Source organism: Mandrillus leucophaeus, unplaced genomic scaffold, assembly GCF_000951045.1.
Source record: "Mandrillus leucophaeus isolate KB7577 unplaced genomic scaffold, Mleu.le_1.0 Scaffold692, whole genome shotgun sequence".
Taxonomy (NCBI): domain Eukaryota; kingdom Metazoa; phylum Chordata; class Mammalia; order Primates; family Cercopithecidae; genus Mandrillus; species Mandrillus leucophaeus.
The window spans coordinates 2,088,211-2,114,458 of record NW_012107497.1 but is presented as its reverse complement, the minus strand read 5'-3'; the positions used below and the strand labels follow the sequence as shown (position 1 = coordinate 2,114,458).

Below are 26,248 nucleotides of genomic sequence, written 5' to 3'. Positions count from 1 at the left end.
CATTGGGAGTTATACCTGATGTAAATGACGAGTTGATGGGTGCAGCACACCAACATGGCACAAGTATACATATGTAACAAACCTGTACGTTATGCACATGTACCCTACAACTTAAAGTATAATAATAATAAATAAATTAAAAAAAATAAATAAATAAAACTGTAGAAAAATAAAAAAAAAATAGCTACTTTATTGGACAGTGTAGATATAGAACATTGCCATCATCTCAGAAAGTTCTATTGGACAGTGCTAATCTAGAGAATAATACATTTTATTTATAGATAAGGTTAATACAAAAGTATGTTCTATAATGGTTTTTTTATTCTACTCAGTCTCTGTCCAAAGGGCTGTCTAGTACTTAATGTGGTTAAAGTTACCTAATGGGCACTCAATTAATATTCTTTTATAATGGCAATCATGAAAGAAACATTTCTTTTTCAAATTGCTTATTAAAAATATAACAATATGTTCTATTTTAAACAATGTGAAAACGAAGATTATATGAATAATTCTAATGCTAGTATTATATCTATCAGAAAATACTTGTAGCCTAGTTTTTTCACAAAGGTAATTTTGACAGGCTACTAAATCCAAATTAAAATGTCACTACTTAAATAAAAATGGAAATAAATTGGTATTAATAGTGAAAAAATAAGAGACTTAGAGAATAGATCTAGGATACCTATTAAGCAACTATAAGTACCAGAATGAGAAAACAGAAGAGATGGAAGATTTGTAATAATTAAAATGATCATAATAGAAAATTTTCCAGAGCTAAAGAAGTTATTAATATTAATTGGTTATTTAAAATATTATCCAAGTGCAAAAAAGAATTAAAGAATGAACGGTGGCTCACAACTGTAATCCCAGCACTTTAGGAGGCTGAGGTGAGAATATTACTTGATTCCAGGAGTTCAAGACCAGGCTGGGCAACACAGTGAGACACCGTCTCTACAAAAAATGTTTTAAAAAGTAGCCAGTGATGGTATTGATTGCCTGTAGTCCCAGCCACTCAGGAGGCTGAGGCAAAAGGATCTCTTGAGCCTAGGAATTGGAGGCTGCAGTGAGCTATGATTGCATCGCTGCACTCTAGCTTGGGCAATAGCAGGACCCTGTCTCAAAAATAAAATAAAACAAAATAAAATAAAATAAAATAAAAAATAGGGACACATATTTAGAAACATTTAGAATTATATCTTAATGAAATTTCTGTACTTCAATGGGTGGGGCAGAGAGCATCCTTAGAGTTTGAGAGAAAGAAAAAAGGTTAAATACAAATAAATATTTGGACTAGAAGCAGACTACGCTGGAAACAATAGTAGCTTGAAGACAGCTGAAACAAGAAAACAATGGAAAATGGAAGACAATTCTTCATAACCCACAGAGACCACTAAAAAGAGAGGAGAGATATTAAAGAATGTTACTATCCAATAAATCCATCACGATGACTGCCAAGTAAAGATCATTTCAAAAATGTAAGGTTTACAAAGTTTACATCCTTTATGTTTTTATGAGAACATTTCTCATGTGTTCCAACCAAATTAAAAATGAAGTACAGTTGGCCCTCTGCATCCATGGGTTCCACATTTGTGGATTTAACGAACCATGGATTGAACATATTTGCAAAAATACATGGATGGCTGTGTCTGTATTGAACATGTACAAACATTTTTATTGCCATTATTCCCTAAACAATACTGCATAACAACTATTTACATAGCATTTACATTGTATTGGGTACTATAATCTAGAGATGATTTGAAGTGTTCAGGAGGGTGTCCATAGTTACTTGCAAACACTATGCCATTTTATATAAATAATTTGAGCGTTCTTGAATTTTGGTATCTGTAGGGCAGTCCTGAAACCAGTGCCCCACAGACACTGAAGGATGATTGTATAATAAAGATTTCAAAACAAAGAGAAATAAAGGGTACAAAAGAAAACAGTGATAGGAAATAAACCTTGTGTGGTTTTTGGTCATATTTTATGAAGTGATAGTGTAATTTAAGTAATAACATGACATCTTGAACTAGATATGTGATACTACAAGTGAAAACAATAGTTGTCAGGAACTAAACTTCTAAATTATTTGTTTTTAAAGGATTTTGCCTTTGATTGAAAATAATGAGGAGTTGACTGACTAAATCATCTTGGTGATGAGGGCATTGTTCTTATTTAATTTTGGAGCAACACTACAGAAATATAGGCATAAAATTGTTGTTCAAAATAGGAAACAGCACTAGTAAAATGCAAGTACAAAGTGTAACTTATAAATAACCTATAAGTGCGGGAAGAGATGCAGTAGAGTTCAGTGAAGATGATGATGAATTATAAAATTATAGACAAGGGATAAGAATAAATAAAATGATAAAATAATGACCATCAATATGACAAGGAATTAAAACAGATACACAGTTACAAGAGTTATAACAAAAACGAAGTTGGCTAAAATGTCTCATCTAAAGATGAAATATCTATTATTCTATTTTATATGTTCATAAGATCAAGCACGAATTAGTAAGAACATGTGATATTTGTCTTTATAGATATCAGAGGCTGGGAAGAGTGCAGGTGGGCGGAATGAGTGAAGAGAGACTGCTTACTGGGTACAAACACACAGTTGCATAGAAAGAGTGTTAACGTTTGACAGAACAGTAGGGTGACTATAATCAACAACAATGTATTGTATATTTCCAAATACCTAGAAGAGAGGACTTGAACTATTCCCAACACATAGAAATGATAAATACTTGAGATGATGGATACCCTAAGTATCCTGACCTAATCATTATACATTCTATGCATGTAACAAAATATTACATGTACCCTATAAAGATGTACAACTATTTGTATAAATAAAAAGACAAAATACTCTAGTTTAAAATGCACATTCCGTCTATAGGCTGTTTACAAGAAACATAAAAATACAAGGTCACAATGCTGCGTTAATGACAGATGATTTAGAAAATCATTTTTTAAAAAGTGAAAGTCTAAATAATAGTATTAAATGAAGTATAGTTCAAGGCCAAAAAAGCACTAAATGTTTCTCAGAGAACGCTTGTAATGTTAAAAATCACACTTTCTCCCAAAGTACAGCAGTCATTAACTGCTATGCCCCAAACATTTGGCTGCATTCTACATAAGGTAAAAATTACTAGAAATAAAAGGACAGTATGATACAATCATAGCTGTAGTTGGTACCTTACATACACCTCTTCCATCATTTGTTAGATTAAAATAGACAAAAAAAAAAAAAAAAAAAAAAACAAGAATAAAGGTGCTTTTAAACCGACAAGCTAAATTTAATCCATATTTTGTGGACACTAGAGAAAGCATATTCTCCTATTTTACTGGGACATTAAAAATATATATAGAGAGGAAATTTTTAAAAGGATCAAACATAAAGATTTGACAGACCACCTTTTCTAATCAAAATATAATAATCCAGAAATGTAGAAGAATAATAGAATACATTTTGATTCATCTTCTAAGACTTGCACAAAGAAAGCATAAGATCTATGTACATTACCTGGGAACATGTTTCTAATTGACTGTTATATTTAAAATAATACACAGAATAAAGCAATATTTTTTAAAAGCTAAAATATATGTATATATACTATTCATTGGTAAGAATGCATAGTATATGGAATATAGTACAAAAAGATAAGACTAAACTGTAGACTTTTTTTTTTTTTTTTTTTTTTGCCTCAGTGGGGGAAGAATCTGCAGAAGTAAGAAATGAAGAGTAAAGTTTCCTTAATCTACCTTTGTATTAATTGAACTATTAAACTAATACCATAATACATTTAAAATAATCATACAGAGCTCTGAACTAGGACCAAAGAGTAGACGCAAAAAGACACAGATTTCAGGGTAAATACAGTGTTTATATAACATATTTATCAGCAGGCATGGCCCTTTCTAATTGACTTCATTGTTCATAATAGACTTCACTTCTTTTTTTTTTTTTTTTTTTTTTTGAGACAGAGTCTCGCTTAGTCGCCCAGGCTGGAGTGCAGTGGCGCGATCTCGGCTCACTGCAAGCTCCGCCTCCCGGGTTCACGCCATTCTCCTGCCTCAGCCTCCCGAGTAGCTGGGACTACAGGCGCCCGCCACCTCGCCCGGCTAATTTTTTGTATTTTTTAGTAGAGATGGGGTTTCACCGTGTTAGCCAGGATGGTCTCGATCTCCTGACCTCGTGATCCGCCCGCCTCGGCCTCCCAAAGTGCTGGGATTACAGGCGTGAGCCACCGCGCCCGGCATAGACTTCACTTCTATTTAAGCTGTAGGCAGGCATGCACTACTAACTGGCTCCCAATATTATGGAAGCATAGACTAAGACAAAATTCATAAGGGAGAATGAAAGCATTTTGAAACCGTTTCACATCATCATCTAAAACAGTATCGGTGCCCCTCACTGCATCCCCAATTGACAGACAAGTTGTGGCAAAGACTGGTGGCTGCTGTTGCCCATGAAGTAAAAAGAATTATTTTTAGGTGCCTGAGATTCCTGGAGATGAGGAAATTTAACAGCCAATGGCTAATAGCACTCTTATGTGAAAGCATCCAATATTCGATATATTTTAACGGATCTTAAGTACTCTTTTATTATTATTATTATTATTATTATTTTGAGACAGAGTCTCGCTCTGTTGCCCAGGCTGGAGTGCAATGGCACAATCTTGGCTCACTGCAATCTACACTTCCCGGGTTCAATTTATAAGCAACTAATTAAATAAGTATTACTAATGAGAAAAATACCCAAGCCAAAGTAAACATTTAGCTAAGGATATCATAATCCATAAAAATGGAGCTTTTTGTTTGCATCTGAAATGACTGCTTCAATTCTCCCCATGTATTTGAAGCCACTTTGCTAAGCTGAAAAGTTTTCCTCTTTGGCCTGACACATTAGACCATCTTTATTTACATGCCCTTAACTTGAAGGGACACTAATGATGCTGTGATATACTGATAATAGTATTTACAAAATTATCTGACCTAATTCCAAATAACAAGTTTGAGAATTACCCTGCATTCTATTCTCCTTTGAAATATTCACAATAATTTAATGTACCTGCAATAAAAAGCAGGTAGTTAAAAACACAACTTTAGGAACTCGACTAAAAGATGGAGAATAACCTACAAAAATCATCTTGAGTTCAGAGGACATTTTTTTCAAACCCAAAGGGCATATTTTGCAAAGTAACTTAATAGATGTAAACAGCATATAACATATAGCATAGCTTCATAAATAAGCATATGTGTAACATATATGAATACATTTGTGCCTATGTACCCTCAGATGTAAATATAGAGATGCAAATTAGCCGGCAGCAGTGATATGTGATTCAGGAAGCTAATATGCCATATGACATTATGTATTAAACACTTTTGCACATAGTAGGTAAGATAATAAAGATTCTTGGGCTGGGCACCATGGCTCACACCTGTAATCCCAGCACTTTGGGAGGTCGAGGCAGGCAGATCATTTGAGGTCAGGAGTTCGAGACCAGCCTGGCCAACATGGTGAAACCCTGTCTACATTAAAAAAAAATACAAAAATTAGCCAGGCATGGTGGTGGGCACCTATAATCCCAGCAACTCAGGAGGCTGAGGCAGGAGAATCACTTGAACCTGGGAGGCAGAGGTTGCAGTGAGCCGAGATCATGCCACCGTACTCCAGCCTGGGTGACACGGTGAGAATCTGTCTCCAAAAAAAAAAAAAAAAAAGTCTTTACCTAACTATATGAATAAACTATAAACACTAATTATTTGTTCTGTCTCCCTTCCTCCATCCCTCCCTCTCTCATCTGTGTTGGCCTGTGCTAAATTGTTTCCCTACACCATGTGTCCCTACATATAGGTTCTTTTTCATCTTACTACCAGGCTCCAGCTATTAGCTCCTGTTTGTCATTTATTCCTTCTGTCCCATTTTGGCTTCAAAGCTACGAGGGGCAAAAAAACAAGATAATTAAGTTTATTAGAATTACCTCTTCAATCAGAGCAAAATTTTTAAAAAATCTCCAAAAAAGAATTTGCAAACTCATTTCATAATGAAATATAAGTAAGCTTTGGACTTCATGAATCTTAAAAAATAAATTTTGGGAATCCAGAGGCCTTTTGTTTTACTCCACTCCTGATTCCTGGCTGTGTTGCAGGTAAATTAAAATAATGTCCATCTGACCTCTGAATAAATGAAGTGCCACTGTGTGTATAGAAACTGTTGTATTTAATATTATTTTCCCAAAATAATATAGTTTGCCAGGTTATAACTTTGCAAAATATAATAATCACTGAACAAAACCATTTTTCTCTTACTAAAGATTATGCTCAATTCTTTTTTAAAAGTTCTGAGAATTTAATGACACCTTAGGCTTAATACTCTACTTTACAATCAAGGTAGTTTCTCCTAAAATAGCTTGTTCCCTGTCAATGTTCCAGGAAATAATAGTAATTGTATTATCCCATGGCAAGGATTCCAATATAAAATTGTACTGTTCTGTCCAGTGAATTTATAAGCTTTAACTCTAAAAAATCATATTCACACAATCAATTTTCTCTCCATTTTAGATCATATATTTTGAAAAGGTAATTAACTGAGAACTTGGATATATCTGTTCCTCCCCACAATCTCCTTGTAAAAGCAGCTACAAGAGAAATAAAGTATTTTACTAAATTAAAAAAAAAACACTTTTTTCACTTCTCAAAACTTTTCAGAATACAGATTTAATTTGCTTATTTTGTATCCAATTTATTTTTTAAAATAATAACTAAAATGATGAACATTAGAGTCTTGTCAATCACAAATAATTATGTTAATTATTAGTCCTTACGATTATTGGAAAATGAAGAATGTAAAAAAAGCATGCATAATAACATTAATGCATTGTATTTAAGTTTTTGATCTTGATGCATTGTTTTCAATTATGAAAAGGACAGAAAATATAATACTTCTGTTTTGAAGTAATTTATTTTTGGATTCCAAATATCATCAAGAAATGATACTACTGTGAGTTCTTTTTAACACTGAAACAAACAAAAATAGATTCAAATACAGAGGATGAAAATATTTGTACACAAGCAACACCATTTTGGTACCTTTATTATTTGTAAGTGTTAACATTGAACAATATTAGACAAATGTTGTGATACCCTAATTCTACTATTTTTGTGTATTTTTTCTTGTTTTTGCTCCTCACATGTGACAAAATAAATTTAAGAATGTTATTTCAGTGGATAATTGTTATGGGGCCAGGACTGCTTGCCCAACAGGCCATACAAATAGGAGGTGATGGTTTTCATGCTTTCTCTTCCTCATTCTGAAACTTCAAGCAACCAATAAAGAAACTTAGCAGGAATGGTATTCCTTCATGTAAATAAGTTTCTCTAAGTTGGTGGTTTAAGGACATTGTATTTCATAGGTCAATAACAATATTATTTAAAAAACTATTAGGGAACATCACAAAAGCTCTGCCCTTTACTTTTTCTAGTAAAGGACATTGTAATGAAATGAGGAGAAAGAAAAAGAAAGGCCATTTGAATACCTCCAAAACTGTTGAAACCCATAATTTTGAAAGAAAGGACAATTCTTGCATTAAACAACTTTGCTTTATGAAAAGCTAAAAAAAAAATTGCTTTTTTTCTTTTCCTTATGGACCATTGAAAACTTCTGGACCATGGCAGACTGGCATTAGTATACCATTGATATAAAAATATAGAACAACCAACTCTGAAACTGCAGGGAATTCCACAGGAAGATGTCATACATTCATTCATTCAATCATTCATTCCACGTATTTTCATTAAATACCTGCTCTGTGATAGAGTCTATGTCTCGGGGAAATAGTAACAAGACAGAATAGGCTCCTGCCTTCATCAAGCCTACATTCTAATGATAGGAGACAAATTATAAACAAGTTAACATACAAATATAACATTTTCAGATTGCAGTAAATATTGGAAGGGAAATGCCTAGCTTATGTTCTAGAGCATGATGGTTAAGGGTAGAAGGGATGTTGTGAACGACATAAAACAGGTTGTTGAAGGCGGTCCACCTGGGGAGATAATGTTCATGCTGCATCTTGCAATGTGACAGGAGACCAGCAAGGAAATATCCAGAAATAGAGACCCAAGTCAAAGGAAACATAATTGCAATGACATAAAGTAGAAGACATCTTGGCAAGTTTAAAGAAGAGGAGGGCTTTGTGGCAGATTAAAGAGACCCTTTCCCATTAGGGAGGTCAACGTATGAAGAGGACTAGATCTCTTAATTGTCCACATATGAAATACTCGAGTGTATCTATGAAGGAACGAAAATATAGTGACTGATATTACTCGTTTCATGTGTGTTTGATTGTCTCGATACTAATCAGTTAACACATTTTGAGCATTATACGGGTCACAGATGGAGTTATATGTTATAGATAACTCTATTTGTTAGGTAATTCACTTATTTTTCATCACCCAGATATTCTATTAACTAAGAAAGCACTAATTATTACGGAAAATTATGGATCTTCTGGAACTTTCCCCGTTAATTTACTCTGGCAAGAAGTACCCATGCACTAATATCCAGAAAACCAGTTAACAATGCCTCCAAATTATCTGAACATCTTGAGTTTATACAGATATGCGCACTTGGATTATATTTAATCCATGCATCTTTCATCCATGGATTAGTCACCGCTAAATATAGCTTTCCTCTGTTTTACATGTGTTAAAATAGCTATTTAAGAATTTTAAAAACTGCTCATGATTATAGCATATGGTGCTAAATTTGAGAACGCAATCAACTCGGACTTCCATTTAGTTCTCTTGGCTGTTACTAAATGGGTGCTAAACTATACTCAAAAGATTAAATAAAGGGTAAAAATGATAGAATGTTTATAAGCAAAATCATATCATAAAGGCTCCATGAATTTGTATTATTCATAAAATTAAATTTTAAACATATTTTAATATTTCAAAAGCAACTGGATCATAAAGGAGGGCAGGAGAATTAACAGATAACTTAGCAAACTTGAAATTATAATCCTTCTTATTTTTTGAAAATCAAAGTGGAAAACAATATACACTTGAATTGATTTTATTCATCTGTTCTCAGAATTATGTTCCATACAATGAGAGTCTTAAGTAATCATTGAAGAATCAGAATGACTCACAGATGGTGCAAGTGATTTAATTATTTTTAACCAGTTGTTCTGGACATGCTCAGAAGGATATTTCCAACCCCACTGCAGAAGCCATCTGAGCTCCCTTCCAGCTGGTGTTCCATATTTTCAAAGCAAATTTAGATTGGAGAAAATTACACTTTTTATTGTTGTGTTGCAAAGGGAGGTCAAATTGCTGTGTATAAATTCTTGTTCTTTTTTCCCTTCATTGTATGAGTTATATTTATCAAATATCACGTCTTTTGTATGATTGCTATGGATTTGCCAATGTTATTTTACGTTCTGTGTTGTCTGGCACATAGGAGGCACTAGATAAATGTTTATTCAATGAAAGAAATACCAATTCAGTGTATTCAAAATAAAACTTGAATTTATTTCTAGACTCACAGTAAGTGTATGGAATTACCATTTAACTGCATTCTCAGCATTATTGGGAGGCTCCCATTAAAAATGAACCAAAAAAAGAAACCAATAAAACAAAACAATATCGCTATCACTACCCCCACCACCAAAAAAAAAACATCAACAAAACTCTGTGTTAATTCAATAAGTAAAACTACATCTTGACGCTGGAACCTCTGCCCCTAATTTTATGGGATCTTAGGAAAGCTGCTTGACAGATTTTCATCTTTTTAGGCTATTATAAGGATAAGAGATACCCTTCGTAAAAATTTAGTCTTGCATATTTCATAATGTGGAATGATGGTAATATCATGCAAGAAACATAGCTGATATGTGTAATCATTTCCATTATGCTAAGAAAAGGGAATGGAATATGGATATCCCATTAATGTCCATAGTCACAATGAGAAGTAACAAACTGTTCCCAAATAGTTCTATCAAATGTAACAATTTTTCAAGGTTGTAGCATTCCAAGGAAGATAATGCTAATTTTAGCAAACCAAGTTACTTCATCTGATGCCAAAAATGAGTTATTTTTACTTTTATCAGTAACACTATATGATAGTAAAACTGCACATATCAATAATTCATCACTTAATTTTGTATTTATATCCAATATTTCTGAAAAGAATGTGCTAAATTTCCACTTGATAGAAAAAATTTGACAGTATGTTTTTTTCTTATGTTTATTAATATATTTGACAACAAATTCCATGACTGTAGTCTATTAGTGTAACTTTAATTCAGAAGATAAATATAAAATTGTAAGTCTAACAGAGCCATAATCTAACTATAAAATAATTGTGAATAGTGAATCTAGCTTGACACATTTATTCTGCTATTTTTATTTAATGTGCTACCTGAAGCCAGTGATTTGAGACAATATTCAAGAGGTAATATGTTGTACAAATCACATATAAATGGTAAATCTGTTTAAACTTTCAAGAATACTAAATTGTAATTAACATCTTATTTTATACATAGTGATGGCTTTGGCCTAGCGATATTCAGAAAACACAAAATCCTATGTTCATATAGTTACTTACTACCCTTAGTGAGTTCAATTACTGTTCTTAAGTCTCAGTTTTCTATTGGGATTATTTGCTTTAATCTTAATAGCTTATGTATTTATTTTTTCCTCTACTATTCAAAAATTGTATTATTTTATCAATTTAATGGTTACTATAAAATTCTTAACATGCACAAGAAATTTCATTCTAAGCACAGGAGAATCTTAAAATGGCTTTATTCATTATTAATGACTTATTTTATGAATTAAACAAATATATACTGTGCACCTAGCCAATGTTTTGGGTGTTGAGGAAACAGTATTGCAAAAAAAAAAAAAATTTTTTTTTGCATTGTTGGGTTGGAGCTCTACTTCCAGATAGGGAGATAAATACTCAAGAAGATAAACAGGGAAAATATTGAGAACTTTCCTGATCATGCACTTTATTGAGAAAAATAAATGGGGAAAGCATGGATAAAAAGTGTGTGTGTGTGTGTGTGTGTGTGTGTGTGTGTATGTGTGTGGTGTACACATGAGAGAAATTCACTGAGAAAAACACTTTTGAGTAAAGAAGTTAAGGCAGAAATGGAAAGAGCCACATGGATAAACGGGGGGAGATTATTTTAGGCAGAGGTAGCACACAATGCAATGGGTGCATGTCAGATCTGTACAAATAGCAGCAAAGGGGTCAGTGTAGGTGGAGCAGAGGTAAAGTATTAAGAGATAAGGCCTGAGAGTTAAGAAGTGGGCGAGCTAGGTCAGATAACCCTTGAAATTCATGAAGTGTTTTGGATTTCACTTTAAAATAGATGGGAATTCATTGAAGGGTTATGATCAGATTTAAATATGATTTATATTTTCAAATGTTGTCCCTGTTTATTGTGCAGATATAGTCTAAAGAAAGCATGCATAGATTTTTTTCCCTGAAAATTTGAAAGAACAGTGCTTCCACTGCATTTGAGGGGAGAAGAATAATTTTGTTTAGTCAAGTCATGAGGTTGGATGAAAACAGCAAGACATATATAGAATAAATTAAAATGGCAAGTGCCCAAGGACTGAGCACTGAGGCATTTCAGCATTAGAGAAATAGGTACTACCTATGGAAACTGAGAAACAATACATAGAAAGGTAGGAGGTAAACTGGATGAAAAACTTAACCACATTATCAAGTTTCATTGATGTTCAGCATTTTAGTTCTATTCTGTTTTTTAATAGATACTTTTATACACAGTAAATGTTTAAGACTTTTCCATTTTTTACCATTTTCTTTACACATCATTCTCTTTTGCAGCTTAAATCATCCATCTTGAATCATTATCCTGTTTAAAGACCAGTCTTGATGTCCTCTAAAGAGAATATTACGCTAGTAAACAGTTTGCGTGTCTGAAAAGATCTTTATTTCAATGTTATTCCTGAAAGACAGTTTCTATCAGTACACAATTCTAGGTTCCTATGTGGATGTTCTTTCATTGTTTTTGAAAATATTATTCTATCATCTTCTGGATTCTATCGTTGCTATAAAACCAGGTGCCATTTTAAGTGTCATTACTTTCTAAGGAAATATAGCAGTATTTAAAATTATTTCTTTGGTTTTTTTTTTGGATTCATCACATTCATCATTTGATAGTGATGATCTATACTTATATTTCTTTTTTAAAAAAAAAATCTTTTCTGCTTGAGATTTGTTCAATTTCCCAGTTTGAGTATTGGGATTTCTATTAATTTTTGAAAATCCTAAGCTATTATCACTACAGACACTGCCTTTTCTCCATTGCTGGTAGGATTTATTTATTCCCCTTTACAGGCTGAGGGAAGCCCTTGAACGTTCTGACTTTAAGCAGGGGTTTTATTTTCACCTCTATATTACGTGTTGTTGAAGGTCACATATTTTTTCCTAAAAGGTCTTGAAAACTTCTTTCTAGCCATTAGGCTCTCAATCCAGGTTCAGTTTCACATAAGATGAGTTCATCATTCATGGCACATAGAGGGAAGAGAGGTTCCACCATAGCTCAGCTGTGTATTTAAAACGTTTTAAAAATTACATTTTATTCAGAATTTCCATTCATTTGAAATGAGGGGTGAGGGATTAAGTCAGTCTATCATCTTTCTGGAAGCTGATCCTCGCTGAACATGTGTCTACTTAAACCACCATTAAACTGATTATACTACACAGCAAGACACTAGAACCAAAAAATTCTGTAGAACTAGTTATAACCATTATGATCATCAACAATCGAGAAAAACATAAAATGTTAGCTAATTTCTTTCTTAATACTTGTAATATGTTAATCACAAAATTGAGCTGAGAGAAGAAAAATTCTACAAGCAGCTACATCCTGGTTCAACATTTCCCTTAACAACCATTATTAGTCTTTTATATTCACAACTCCGTTTACTAAAGAACATTCTGTCTCTAAATAAGAAAATCATTTATCTTCCCAAATTCTCCAAGGATGTTTCACTGGCAGCTGACAATCTTTGTTGTTATTTCAAGGCAAAGAAGAAAATCTATGTGGCAATTATGCAAAGAAAATGTATTTCCCTTAATTTTATTCTCAAAATGAGTTGCTTTTATTACATGATAGGAGATAATATAAAAAATGGGTAGCAGAGTATTAAATCTAGGCTCAGACATTATTTTACATAAGGTGGTGGCAAACAGCTCTGTTATTTTCTTATACATCTCTGCTTAAATTTAAGGAAATTCTAAACAACAAGAATAATGATACAGTGATGTTTTTCCCATTTTTTTCTAAAGAATATACTTTTTTCACCATCACTCAAACAGGAAACCTTTCATCAATCTGAAATGAAATTTCCCTTTTCTACTGCAACCGTCCAGATGTGAAAGTCTATAGAATCTAACCCCTTCATAGAAAGTCATAATCCCATTAGCATATCACACACACTAGAAAGTTACAGAGTAAGGAAAGTTTGCTTAATCTACTGTTTACCAAAATTGTTTAAACACTGAAATTTTTCCTGTTTTTTTTTTTTTTTTTTTTTTTAAATAACTCTCACCGTATTTTGGGAAGCAGTGAATTCAAGTTTCATGTCTTCCATTCCTCAGATGTGCCCTTGGACAAATCTCTTAAACTCATTTATGCTAATTTTTCTTACAGTAAAATGACAATGAAAATGATACTTGAGAGGGTCGTTACTGTGATCAAACTAGATGCATGTGAAAACTCTTTGTGAATGTAAAATACTATTCAGATTCAAACAACTTAAAAAAGTTAGTGGAAGAATATTCACAATATACGGTTGTTTATTTTACAAATTTATTCACTTAAGGACATTTTTTTTTTTTTTTGAGATGGGGTCTCACTCTGTTGCCCAGGCTGGAGCAGTGGTGTGATCTCTGCTCACTTTAACCTCTGGCTCCTGGTTTCAGGCAATTCTCATGCCTCAGTCTCTGAGAAGCTTGGATTACAGGCAACCGCCACCAAGCCCCACTTTATATATCATATATATATAAACACATATAACATATAAAACATATACATTATAGATAAAATATATAAAACATATATGCTATATAGCTATATATAACATATATAGCTATATATAACTAAATATATATAACTACATATAAAACTAAATATATATAACTATATATGACTACATATATATAACTATATATATGACTACATATATATAACATATATGTGTGTGTGTGTGTGTGTGTGTGTGTGTGTGAGCCAGACTGACCTGGAACTCCTGACCTCAAGTGATCCGCCCACCTTGACCTCGCAAAGTGCTGGGATTACAGTTGTGAGCCACCACACTCAGCCAAGGACTATTTTAAACAACACATTTCTTGCAGCATTTATTCTACAAACAGGGTTAATTTTCTATCAGCCTTCCAAGAACATGTATATTTCGGAAATGTGTACTTTAATTTTGCTAAAATATCCTATTACAATCGCTCTGCTGTAGGACAAGCTATCCTTTGCAATACAATATTGTAACCCTCTTCATATTCACCCTTCACCACCTCACTGTTATGTTCCAGAAGCTTTGTCTTTCCTTAGTATACCTACTTCCAGAAGTAACTGTAAGAGAAACTGATGTACTGAACAGCAGTCTTAAACTCCCAATTTGCATACATAAGTATAGGGAATATAAAATATTTTATAACAGAAAATACTTATATTACATCACCGGATTATACATCAAAGTTCTACTAAATATTCGTTGTTCCTAAATGAAAGGATATCTAAATAAGTTATAGCACCTATGCAAAATTCTAGGTGAAAAATATTCCACTAAAAAATCTGTTCAAAGGTACTGATATGGAAATGAAATTGCTTGTGTTTAAGTATAGAAAAGAAATCTTTAGGCCTCTATGTTAGCAGAACAGCACAAAGAGAGATAAAGTGAGAGTAACAGAAGTGATGGGAAGGGGCTACATGATGTAGCAGATCATAGGATTTCATTTAAAGAGTAATGGGCAGGAGGGGCTTGATATGATCTCATTAACACCTTAGAAGGAACTCTGACTTCACCAGGGGGAAAACGGCGTAAGTGGGGAAAAACTGGAAGAAGAGGTTAGAGGCTGTTGAAGTAAACCAGATGAGAGACAATAATGTTATAGATTAACATTTCCATAACAGATACTGAGGAGTGATTTGATGCATTTTGCAGGTATATCCAACAAGAGTTGAAATAATTTACATGGTAATGTAAGAGAAAAGAACGGTGAAGAATGTCTAGGTTTCTGACTTAGGTAAATGATAGTGCAATTTAATAACGTCTGGAGATGTTGGTAGGTGCCAATTTATGCAGATGGGGGGTGGATCATTTATTTTTCACTTGGCTATTGCATGTTTGAGATGCTCATTAGGTATCCAAGATAAGAGTTTGTTATATAAAATGTTAAACATCAAGAGTTTGGATATAAAATGTTAAACATCAAGATCATATACTTGGTATTTGATGTCATAACATGTTCAGCTCAAGTGGAAATGTATTTAGAAGATGGACATTTCTTTTTATTCATTGAGGTGGATTTTTTTTTGTATTTTTTGCTCCTCTTCGTGGAAAGGTCATGCACGTATGCATATTTCAGAGATTTAGCACTTTTTTGCTATCTAGAAACATTATAATTGGTAATAATTGATATTGAACACATTATGCACAACCCTTATATTTGTTGACATTATGTAGAATAAGTCTTATATTTGCTTCATCTCCCTTTACATAGGATATGCAATGCATAGCATATGTATTAAGGATATATAATACATAGGATACATAATACATAGGATTTGTAATACATAGGATATGTAATAAGTCTTTTATTTGTTTTATCTCTCTTTACATAGGATCAGTTAAATACTGCATTCTCCTAGTATTCTGTGTTTTCCTTGGTGGCGTTGACCAAATTTTAGGATTATAAGCTTTTTTTACAAATGTTCTTATTTACATAGAGAAAACAATTTTACACAGCTTTACATAGCTGTCTCCTTCCTTCTAGTTTCATTTTATTTTACACAAGTATATTGTTTAGGAATTATTTTAGCAAAAATCTATAGGTAAGACATTCTTAGTTTTTGTTTAGGTGAAACTAGTTGTATGTCTGGAAATATTTTGCCTTAATTCTTGAATCATATTTTCCCTGGTATTTGAAAATGTGCCTAGCATTTTGAAGATAATATTCCACTATCTTCTAACGTTTATTGGTGATGAGAAGTCTGCAGTGAATATTGTCATCTTGTAAATGTTCTTTTGTCTTTAGTAACCTTTATGATACCTTTTTGGCTATTGATCCTCTGAGTTTCATTCAGAGCTAGTTGGTAGACTTGCTTTTATTTTTTCCACATTGGTTGACCTTTATTGAATTTGAGGATTCATTTAAGTTTACATCTATTCCATTTTATGAAATATCATTAATATGAAACATTGTCTCTTCCCCATAATCCTCATTTTTTCAACTTGAAACTTCTTTCATGCAGATGTTTGAGCAATTAATTATATTTTCATTTCTAGACTTTGTTTTTTCAAATCTTCCTCTTCACTTTATATAATGGCCTATTCTTACTGGAAAAAAATCCATTTAATTTTTATTTTTGAACATTAAATATTACTGAATATCCTTTGGTGATTATCCTCTTATCTCTATTTTCTTCAGGTATACATTCTCCTTTTAATGTTTGGCATCTGATAACATTGCTTATAATTTTTTTCCCTAATAATCATAATTTTAGTTTGTAAGCTTATCTTGCTTAGGAGTTTCACATGAGCTTTGGGGGTTGTAGTAGTATCTTCATTATACAATTTTGTGGTTGCAAATGCCTGGGCTCTCTGAGGTTATTTTCCAAATGCTACAGTGAAGCATAAAAAAGTAGAAACAATTGTCTACTGTGGAGTTTCCAGTGCCTTTAGGTAGAAGAATCCAGATAGAGGTCAGTGGGGCAGTTTATGGAAAATCATGCCCTTGGCAGTCATCAGATTTGTGTGATATTTCCTGTGTTTATTCTGTGAATCTAGAGAAAAGTATCTGCTTATATATTATGGAATCAAATTTGAAATTTTCACTGAACAAAATATCTGTTGCTAATATGTTAAACAAACAGCACATACTTAATTCTCTTAATGACTTATGAAAATATTTTAAAAATCAAAGATTATGTCTATTTTCCAATGTTAATGTATATACAGAAAGGAGAAGAAGAAAACTGATGCATTGAACCTACATAACACAGCAGGTGTTTGGACAGATATTACCTTATTTGATCCTCACAAACATCCTTATCTCCATTGTACAGATGAAATAAATGAGACTCAAAATGATTTATCCATGATCATACAGCACTCAAAGTCACTGGGATTCATATTCAAGACTGTTTATCCAAGAATTAATTTTACTAGACCATACTGCTGTGATAATACATCATATAGGAATATCTCTTTTCCTCAGTTTACACTCTGTGTTTGGTCTTAACTGAGGTACCTAGTTTCTAAACCAACAGGAAATACATTAGAAATGTTTGGAATTCCTAACTAAGGCAGAAGTTTTCTCATTGTGAATATCTGGTAAAAATTTTTACCTGCTTCCTCCCAGTCTCCTGCCTCTTCTTTATTATCTTCAGGTTTGCCCTGAGGACCATAATTTGCAGATACCCTCTACTATGCTTTGGTCTGCATTCCTGTGTGGCTGGACGCCTCCTCATGATTGTTCCCTCAAAGTCTCAGTCCTTTTCTGAGCTTTATTACTACCATATAGAGCTCTGACATGGACAGAGTCTCCTAAATGCCTTAATTTTACAGTGTTTAGCAGTTCTCTGAGTATCTGTGAAATAAGGAAAATTAATTTTTCATTTTAAACTCACTCAGCTCTCACATACTAAGCACTTTAGGAGTACCGCTTACTATTTCAAATTGTTGCTGTAAAGATATGAAAGATTAACTTTAAGCCTAGAGTTTATATCTAGAAAAGAAAACAGAAAGGGACACTCAGGAAAAATAAAAATCAAAAAATTAGAGAAGGAGAATACAGGGGGAAGTAAGAAATTCTGAAGCTATGGCATATGTTGCATCAGAGCCATTGTAAGGTTATATCAAATACTACTTTTCATTACTCTGCTTACTGTGACTACCACAAATGACTCTAGTGCATAAGAATTGAGAGAGATAACTCTAATCAGTGGCCACAGTGAAATTAGTTTCAAAATGCATTGACAATTGGTAAAGTATAAAGATACATCTTGAATATTTCTACATCCACCTGTCCATCTACCTACCAACCTATATACCTATTTGTCATCTATCAATTATCCTTCAGTTCTAATTAAAATCCAATGCCAAATATAACTGTGATATTAAATTGATTATTCTTCATACATATTGTGATCACTTTATTATCATGGATAATTAAGAATTAACACAAAAATAGCCCCCTTCACATTCTGAATTTTGTATCTTTAATGTATAAAATTTAAGAAGAAATCATTTATGAGGAAAATACATCCTATAATTTTACTATAATTTTTTAAAAATATATACTGGTTCACATATGCTTCCTTTATTTCACCAATCATTATTACATTGTACAAATATTTGTTGAGAGTCTACTATGAATAGGGACATAATGGCATTTGAAGTAAGCGGTTTAGGGAGATTTTTGATCTTGTGCCTATTTAGCTATAAAGCATTGGTAACTTGATTAGTTTGCAACGAAGTTTAAACCTGCATATTGGGTGTGTCAAGACATGGGGAAAATTGGAATGGAGAATTGAGTTAGTTGTCAGATAATCCAAAGCAAAGACTTCCCCTTGAATGATCTATTAAATTGAGGTGAAACTATTTTACTAGAATTTTCTTTTTGATTGCCTCAATCTTTCGCTTCATACTGCATCTACAGACACAGGCTTGCTGATTAGTATAAGGTTATGTATGACACATTACGTTCATAACATCTAATATGAAGGATAATAGGCTGAAACATTCAGCCAGGTGGAATTAGACTTCACATGCAATACAGTTTCAATATTCCTTGTATTCTTCCAATTGCTCAGAATATTCACCTGATATTCAACTTTAGGGTATTAGATTTAACAGAAAACAGTGTATTTATGAATTTTCTTGAAGTATAAAAAGAAGTCACGATAATACGCAACATACTTCCCTTATATGTTTATAAAATAAAGTTATGGTAATTGCCTTTGACATTTTAAAAATATACACCAAATTAAATGGAACTGACAGTATCACAGAAGTTCCCAAGAAGTCTCATACATAGGCTGAACTCTATGCAGTTGTTATTTATATAGGGCAAAATGGTTGAGTATCTGTTTGATTCATATAATTCCACCTAACTTAACTATAAAGCCTTAGTTTCCAGACTTTGACTTCCTGGTTTTGTGAGGAGTAGTACTTTCTTGTATAATTACAGATGACGATCATTCCTCTTCATCTTACAACAGTTAATAGGAACAAAAATACACCTGTCAGAAAACCTCTATGGTTTATAGCCTATTACAAATAAAGAACTGAGACCAAGCTAACAATTCTGAATTGCCTTTTTAAAGAGATAACCATACACATTCCATTCAGTTGTCTGAAAGAAGAGCAGTCACTCCTTTTTGTTTTGGCTGGGAACATTTCAGTAATAACATTATCTGATATTGTTCAATCTGCAATCAATTACCAACCATCTTACTAGGCATCCAGTTCTTTTATGAGCACTGTAGCCCATTAAGTAGTCAAACCAGGTGTGAGGACCAAGTTATTATTCTTCAAGTCAATGAGATAATGGCTTATGCAGGTTGACATAAGATGTACCACAAAATATTTATTATTTATCATGTATACATTAAGAAAGTAAAATCAGCATGGGATGATCTCAGGAAAGCAATACATATTTTTTTTGGATTAGACACTGAAGTAAAGTGAATGTATGATAAATTGACAAATTAACATTGTCAATGTTATGAAAAATGATGTAGCAAAAAAAATTAAGATGTATTTTCATTTTTGATAAGGGGTTTTTCCTATTATCTGTTAACTTCTTGTGTCTTTAATCTGTAAAATTAAGCACTAGTGTTACAGAAGCCCAAAGTGAGGGAAACTACTCACTTTCAGAATGTACATTAGAAGTTTAAAATTGCACCCAGATTTTTTGTCTCTTTTTTATTAGTAGGCCTCTGTTAATAGAGTAGTAGTTGCAAACACATACGTAGGTTTGCCAGTAACAACTCACAATTTGTGCAAAGTTGAGTCTTCGAAACTGAGCAAATTTGCTCTCAATTTCCCGCCAGCGCTTGCTGAGCTGGATCTGAGTTGGCTCCACTGCCATTGCGGCCCCATCCTCAGACAAGCCCTCAGCTTGCCTACGCACTGCATTCAGCTCCTCTTTCTTCTTCTGCAATTCCCGATCAATTTCCTATTGAGCAAAACCAATACAGGGCCCAGGGCAGTTAGCTAACCATATCAACCGACTTGCAAGCAGCAAATACTTCTCTCAGAAATTTTAAAGGCTGTTGTCCCTTTATTGTCAGCCTTTGAAATTTACAAATATGAAAGGCATGACTGTCATCCTCGTTCAATAATCCAAATATTATTTGTTATCCTTTGAATGCTTGGTTTTAGACATTCTAATTAAGTAAATATTTAAATTGGTCTAACATTTTCTTTCTTCTAAATTCCTCTGGTGTCTTGGGATTTGAATCGATTTGGAGTGATAACTCATTATTTATTAGGGACCATCCACATAGAATATAATTTAGAGGGTAAGTGAATAAGTCATTTATTTCCTTTTTAAAGGTTTGAGGAACTCAACAAAGAACGAAGCAAAATAAAAAGTGTAAAATAACAGAAAAAACATATTTAGACAATAAGCAAATAAATCTATAGAGATTTAACACTGATGTGAGAAGATGCTCTGATGAAATGAATGTGCTAACATGAGTAAGAAGTCGTCCATATACCGATAAGTCATTAGTTCATCTGGAACAAAGATACACAAAGTCAATTACAATTTTACCAGAAAACACATCACATTTCTTAAATCATTTTACATAGTCTGAAAGTAAAACATTTTATTCATTCAACATTATGTCAACTGAATAACACTTAATACATTTACTGAAAACAACACAGAATACAAAGAAATGCATCAAATCAAAGAGACCATTAATAGAAACAAGAACATCAACATTTTAAACATGATCTTCACAGGTTAAACTGTATAATAAAATCTGGTATTGACATTCTAAAACAACATTACCTTTATTTTCCTTTCATCTCTGGGTTCAGGTAGGCTGGCTAATTTTTTTTCAATGTCATCCAAGCATTTCAGGAGATCATCAGCCTGCCTCTTGTATTGATACCACTGATGAGAAATTTCTAGAGCCTTTTTTCTTCTTTGAGACCTCAAATCCTGTTCATGGTGCAGACATTATTAAAATATCAATATATATGTATAGTGCACTTCTGGCTGCAGTTATTTATCAAAATAATTTGTGTCCCTCATCTTTTTGTACAACTTAGGTTAGCTTCATATTTATATGCAAAATATACAAAGACTTAATTGTGTATTCATGAGGCAGGACCCACGTATAAGAAGCTAAGAAACCTGAATAACACACTTAAAGTATATTCTCTTACCATGTTCAAACTTGCTTAAAAATCTTGTCACATTTAATTGACTCTTAACAAGCTAATTGTTGTGTAGCTTATATGAAAGAGTGTAACATACGAATACAATTGACTTAACTAGATACAAACTCACAGACCTAGTGAGTTTGTATTTGACTTAAAATAGGTAAAATTCTAAAATGTATATCTTTAGCCTTGGGACTCATCAACAGAACTTTATGTACTCAACCAACATATATTCATGTTTGTAGAAGTGCCTACATAAGAATTTCATAGGCCATTAATATTTGATTATTAGAAATATAAAGCCATTTTAGTTCTCTTATAAACTGTTCCAAGCTGTATAAGTGTCACCATTGTTCATATATTTGTGAACATAACTAACAAAAAATTATGTTAGACAAATGCTTCTCCTTCCAAGGCTTGCATAGCCAAATTTATCTTACTGTACCAAATCATGCTCTAAATGCAAAACAATTAACTGTTTGAAAAAAGAAAACAGCAAGTGCATCTTTCAAATCAATGTGATAAGACTAATTTAATAAATCTACAATGGGGGGAAATCAGTCATCATGCTCTTTGCGAGCACACACAATATCTTCTGTGATTAATAGAATTAGTCAAATGCCATTTTATAATTCATGGGAACATAAGCTCTGCATGCAGCTTTCATTTCTACAGAAATTAGCAATTAGGGTTTTATTCACAGGTTTAATTCAAGCTAAAAAAAATAAATATCAGAAAACTTCTAAAAATTTCATTGCGTTGGAAAGTTTTGACCTTCTCTAAAATATTTCGTAAGGACCAGAATTCGAACCATTTGACAGGTTTAAAAAGTTATTGAATATGTTGGTATAGACTGGTTTGGCAAGTAGGGTTGATGACTTTGATTAATCACTTATAGCCTATATTTGCAAGAATGACCTATATTTCATTATCAAGTTTGTTTAAAATTGGGGATTTAAAACTTGCTGTACTTTTCATTTTATGTTGAATTTTCAAACCTTCTGAGGAGTCAGATCGAATGCTGCTTTTTTCAAAGGTAACAAGATACAGCCACGTGAATTAGAGTTGAGCCATGCCTTATTTGTGACATAACTCACATCTTTGCCAAGAGAAAGGGCTTGGTGGTCATAAATCTGAAACATCTTTCATTTCCTAGGCACAAAGTGATGCATAATATGTAAAATATTTAGAGACGTCATGTAGATTTCTTTAGAGGAATGCCAGATAACCATTAAACACTGCTATTCAGTAGGACACATGCCATCGTACTACCAGTGTAGATACTTCTGAAAGCTTGCTCACAGTTGGAAGGGTGTGAGTTACATAGCGTTCTGATTTTCTAGACACATTACGGTGTGCTTTTGCACTCCCTTGAGGAAGAGGCCTTTTCTGTTTACTATATTTATCAGCAGTTACCTTCAGAACACCTGCTGGCCAATTAGATTTTCCTTGTGGATTCCTTGCAGGCACAATATTGTGTAATTACATTCTCAGCAGTGTTTATTTGGTTGACTATAGGGAGAAAGGTTTTATTCTCTTATTTGCATGTAGAAAGCAGACTCCATCTACCTACTAGGTGGACCCATCTTCATAACTACATAGCTCCAAAGAGTGATTTACAATGAAAAGCTCAGCAATGAACAGTATTAGAAAATCAGCCATGCATGCAAATAGTGATTATTGCAAAGCATATACAAAAAAAAAGGTTCTTTCACAAAACTTTCTACTTGTCTACTCTCGAGAACTTCCTAGATACTGTTATAGAAAAATTAAGTTTATCCTGCTCTTCCTGCACAATCCAGATGAGTCACGTGGGGACTTGAAGCCATACACTACACTGCCTAATATGAAAGTAGCCGTTCTTATTCAAAGGCTGTAAGATTATTTTTGAGGATTCCTATATAAATGAAATTTGACTTTTGTAGATAGTGAGTTGCAAAGAGTGACTTTCTTAAAGGCGTAAGAAAGTTTTAAAAATAAATAAATGAAAAGAATCCAGGGCTTATTAAACAAGTATCAGGTTACCAAAAAATTGGACTTATTGCAAATAAAATCAATTAAGTAAAGAAAGTAGGAATAATGGATACATGTAGATTGGTTATTCTGGCAGTTAGGCAGGTTTTTTTTAATATAAAGTAACTGATAAAAATAAAGCATAATAGAAGATTAAATGTATAAGTACTATGAATGCAATTCCATCTTTCGAGTACTACTTAGAAAAATCTGTCTTTAAAAAGTCATAATTTTTAAGCAACACATCTTTCAAAATCAAACACCACTCAAAAATGTTAAATAAAGCACACATGTTGAGCAGAAAAAGTGAATTTCTGATGACTAAGAGTCTTAAGCAGATTTTATTAATGCACAATATATTTTACCCTATATATTAAAAAAAACCACAGGCAAGGTATATTATAATTTTAGCTCTAATACCTTGAGAGCATTATGTTTTGTCTGTAACAGCTGCTGTTTTATCTTTATTTCCTCTCGCTTTCTCTCATCTGTGATTCTTTGTTGTAAGTTGTCTCCTCTTTGCAACAATTCTTTTACAGTACCCTCATTGTCTTCATTCTGATTAAAAACAACAAGTACAGTCTTCATTTTTGTTTTTAAAAAGCTGTACATTGTTAACAGAGATAATAAGACATGTTATTTAAACACACACAAAAAAATCCAATTTAAAACTTTCATGGAATGTTATAAGATACTGTGCTCATAGCCTTTCTTTTACATTTTGTACTTTAGGTTTTAAAATTAGTTTCCTCCCATCTAGTTGTAAAGAACACATTTTTAGGGGCACCTGTAGAAAGATGGGGGAGTGTGGTACTTCATCATGTCAGACAAGTCATGAATTACTGTGAAAGTATTCTTTTGGCTTTTTTAGTGTAGTTCTAGAAATTAAAAAATTAGAGAAATGAGCTAATGTTTTTATAATGTTAACTGATCCATAAAGGAATACAGATGTGTATTTGTGACTGAGATAACAGCAGATCTGAAAATATTAACACACAACTACATGAAACTATTTTGTTTTAAATGTACACTAATTCCTATCTAATAATTACTGCTTCATTTCTGAAACCTACATGCCCAATAGGAGAAATATCAAGATATTAATAAAAATGATGTGTTAAATTACCATAAAATAATTACTAAAATATCTCATATATGCATGTTAATTTTAAATAAATATGATCAAAAAACATTAAAATACGGATTGGAAAATGGCTGTAAACATTTTCAATGGGTATTTTGTTCCTTTAGACTGCAAGAACAATATCTTAATTTTCTTTACTTCGAAACAAAATGTTTTGAATAAATGCTGGTCTAATACAGTCACATATATGGCCACGTGATTTTTCACCTTTAGTTTTCTGTCTTTCAACTCAAAATGTGAAAACTTTATATCAAGTTGTCTCACCATGTAATGGTACTTAAGGTACACTGTTGACATAAGAAAAACAAATAATAAATTTCAAAACTCACATGTATTTGTGTGTGTGTATTACAATTCAAGGAATTACATATTATATATTTAAATCTATAATGTACAAACTTCAACACACAACTGAGGACTTATTCATTTTGTATGGGGGAATGGGATTATTTTTGTCAGAGACTGGTCAATAATCTAAAGAAATGTACAGCATAATATAGACACATTATATACTTATCATCATATAGGCACATTATATACTTAAAGTCTGTGAAAGACTTCACTTATTTTAAAATGTACTGTAAAAGTCTGTAGCATTTTCTAAGACTGGGGACAAAAACAAAAACAAAAAAATTTAAAAACCCACTTCACTTCTTTCCCTATACCAGTTGAGGGCTCTAGGGCAGTTGGTGGTCAGCCCAAGAGGTAAGCAGTACTTTTTTTCATCTTGGTGCCCTCTGGTTTCTTCTTTGACCTGAAGTAGAGATTGCTGTAACTCAGCAACTTAGAAAGCCTCTTCTTTCTTTCCACAAGCTAAGTTGGCAAGGCCACCAAACCCCATACATGGGGAGTACTGACTGAGGCAGCTCCAGGAAGTGGGAACTAAGATTGGTGGGAATAGTTCTCCTATTGCTTCACACTTATTACCTAAAATTTATATATTGCCTTCTGATGTCACTTTCAAGCACTGTCTGAGAAGGCTCTAGCACTGATAAATGTAAAGGTTAAGAATGCCACAGAGGTGATGGCAGTGGAAGAGGGGAAAAACTGTGAAAAGGAGGATGAAGAGAGAAACAAAAGTCAGTTAATAAGGATGTGATATAAAAATATTCAAGCCAGAGAGAAATATAGTAGGTATTTTGAAATTAGTTGGGACTGAAGGAGAATATTCTGAGGTTGGGAATAGCCCACATGATCATATTTCTTTACTCCCATGAAATAAGCAGCATAAATTTATACAAATTTTAGACATATACTAACTAATCAACTATTTGGTAAAACAACTTTGTGTGAAATTGTAATAAACAATGTTCATACTATGCATTATTCCCTCTTCATTGAAAAAAATGTTATACTACCAAAAACATTGCTGATACAAAATGTCAGTCATCTATGATAGTT

General features: G+C 32.7%; 1 protein-coding gene across 1 annotated transcript in view; it reads right to left on the bottom strand.

Moving 5' to 3' along the window:
* LOC105555622 (dystrophin) overlaps positions 1-26,248 on the bottom strand; it is a gene marked incomplete at its 3' end in the record, with an annotated part of 1,920,295 nt that overhangs the window by 1,010,048 nt on the left and 883,999 nt on the right. The window contains exons 39-41 of the mRNA XM_012002637.1: positions 24,124-24,261; positions 21,314-21,466; positions 20,288-20,470 (exon numbers count right to left, since the gene is read on the bottom strand). Of these exons, the coding sequence (XP_011858027.1) occupies positions 20,288-20,470; positions 21,314-21,466; positions 24,124-24,261 (474 nt within the window). The remainder of the gene's footprint in view (positions 1-20,287; positions 20,471-21,313; positions 21,467-24,123; positions 24,262-26,248) is intronic.